At 50.8% G+C, this 2,462-nt stretch overlaps 1 protein-coding gene across 1 annotated transcript; it reads left to right on the top strand.

Moving 5' to 3' along the window:
• The first annotated feature begins 1,122 nt into the window (after positions 1 to 1,122).
• On the top strand, positions 1,123 to 2,226 carry LOC115241682. Its single transcript, XM_029817558.1, has one exon. It carries the CDS (start codon positions 1,123 to 1,125, stop codon positions 2,224 to 2,226), a length of 1,104 nt encoding a protein of 367 aa, XP_029673418.1.
• The last annotated feature ends 236 nt before the right edge of the window (positions 2,227 to 2,462 follow it).

Raw genomic sequence — 2,462 nt, 5'->3', positions numbered from 1 at the left:
AACAAACTGCAGAATTTTTATATTAAATAAGTATTGTTACGACCTGATGCAAGAGGCCGATAAGAAAACTGTAATTATTTAACTTTTTTTGGTTTTTTACATTAAATTATAACGCCCGCACATCATTATTATGAGTACTTTAATTCTAGAAAAGGATTTTTCATTCTGTATAGCCAAACAAAAAGATTAGTACTTGAACTCATACTTCGCTTTTTTATCGGTAAAACAGATCTTTGTGAATCCCCTTAAACTCTCCGACTTCAAAATCGAAGGCATGCGCACCAAGAGGGCGGTCACGGGGGCTCTCATCTACGAGATCCCCGGCGAGAAAGGCAGAGAAAAAGCGAATGCCTTTGCAAACAAACTGCAGGAGTTTCTCGCAAATAGAGAGGGAGTCAAGATCTCCAGACCAATGAAGATGGGAGACCTTAGACTCAAAGATCTGGACGACTCAATTGGAACAGAGGGCATTATTCAGGCTATTCTTGCACTTAAAGAGTGCCAACGTACAGATATCAACGCGGGTCCAATCAGGAAGTCTGGCAACGGCCTAAGAATGGCGTGGGTACGATGCCCGTTAGAGTCTGCAAATATGGCAGCGGGAAAAGGCCGGATACAAATCGGATGAGCATTGGCGGGGGTCGAGCTGCTTGACGCAAGGCCTCTGCAGTGTTTCAGATGTCTGGAGGGGGGACATGTCCGGGCGACGTGCACTAACAACGTTGATCAAAGTGGAAGGTGCTACAGATGTGGAGAAAACGGGCATGAGGCCAAATCATGTACGGCCAAACCAAAATGTTCGGTCTGTGCAGATTTGGGAAGGCCGGATGAACACCGCACAGGAAGTAAGGCCTGTGCCCCGGCGAGAAGGAAGAAGGGGTCGGTAGCCAAAGCGCCTACGGCGCCTAGACCAAAAATTGACCCCAGTGTACTCGCAACTACTGGCCATTCAACATCAAAGGTCAGAGTGGTGAGCAACGTGAAGGTGACGGAAGAAGAACTTTCTCCTGCTTTGAGGAAGAAGAAAAAGGTGGGGGAAACAGTATCCCATACGACGGCTGAAGGTGAAGCCCAGCCCATGGAGGTAGTGCTGGAGGAAGCAACTGTCTCGTCCAAATAATGATGACTACGTTGCTACAGGTCAACCTTAACCACGCTCGTCAGGCGCAGGATTTATTTTCGCATAGCCTGATGGAGCGGGGTTGTGGAATCGGGGTTGCGGCGGAGCCTTATTTTGTTCCACAAGGACACCCATGCTGGGCGTCCGACCAGAGGAGCTCCGTTGCGATAACCTGGCTGAGGAACAAAAACTCCCCGCCGGCATCTAGGTTGGAGAATGGGGAAGGCTACGTGGCGGTCCAATGGGGACGCATCTCGGTGGTCGGGGTTTATATCTCACCGAACATCGACCTCGCCCGCTTCGAAGACAGATTACAGAGCATCGGGGAGTGCATCAGGAGATCTCCCCTCCCACGACCTGTCATTATAGCGAGGGATTTCAATGCCAAATCGGCACTTTGGGGTTCCCCGCTTACCAATCGAAGGGGCGGGGTATTAGAGGATTGGGCGTCACTCGGCCTCTGCATATTTAACAGAGGCTCGAGGAGCACCTGCGTGAGGCCTCAGGGAGAGTCCATTGTCGATTTGACATGGGCAGCCCCTGCAGCAGTTCATCTAGTCAGCGGCTGGGAGGTATTGGAAAAAGAGACGGCGTCAGATCATCTCTATATTAAGATGACCATCTCAGCCGCTGCTCCGGAGATGCTCAGCCGTCGCCGAGATTTGGAGACCCGACCACGGAGATGGGTCCTACGTAAGATGGACGAGAATCGCCTCAAAGCCGCGATACTATCATCCACGTGGCCAGAAGAAGGACAAGGAGGAAAGGACGCCGACCAACAAGCGGACTGGCTCAGGGACACACTAACAGACGCCTGTGATGTCGCCATGCCCCGAGCCAAATCCTCCCCCCGACGGGCCGCATACTGGTGGACGGAGGAGATTGCCACACTGCGCAGAGCCTCCATTCGAACCAGAAGAGACTTCATGCGCGCCCGCCGAAGAAGAAGTTCATCGGCCGAAGAAGTTGCCGAAAAATACGGCGTGTTTCGAGTCGTCCGGGATGCCTTGGTAAAGGCCACACGAGCTGCCAAGGCCAAGGCGTGGACAGAGCTCCTCCAGACTCTGGAGGAAGACCTATGGGGGCGCCCATACCACATATTATAGCAATTATATATTAGCTAATATCTTAGCTAATATTAGCTAATATATTAGCAAGCACAATCTCTTTAACTTTTTCCACGTTTTCATGACTGGTGGACGTGCTAGGACGCCCAGACCTCGCGTCATCTTCGATGTCTTCTCGGCCTTCCTGAAAGCGTTTATACCATTCATAAACTCGTGGTTGTGACATAGTATCGTCGCCAAAGGCCTTCTTTAACATTTTGAACGTTTCGCTGCAC

Source organism: Formica exsecta, unplaced genomic scaffold, assembly GCF_003651465.1.
Source record: "Formica exsecta isolate Colony F162 unplaced genomic scaffold, ASM365146v1 scaffold503, whole genome shotgun sequence".
NCBI lineage: Eukaryota > Metazoa > Arthropoda > Insecta > Hymenoptera > Formicidae > Formica > Formica exsecta.
This window is presented reverse-complemented; position numbering and strand designations above follow the sequence as displayed.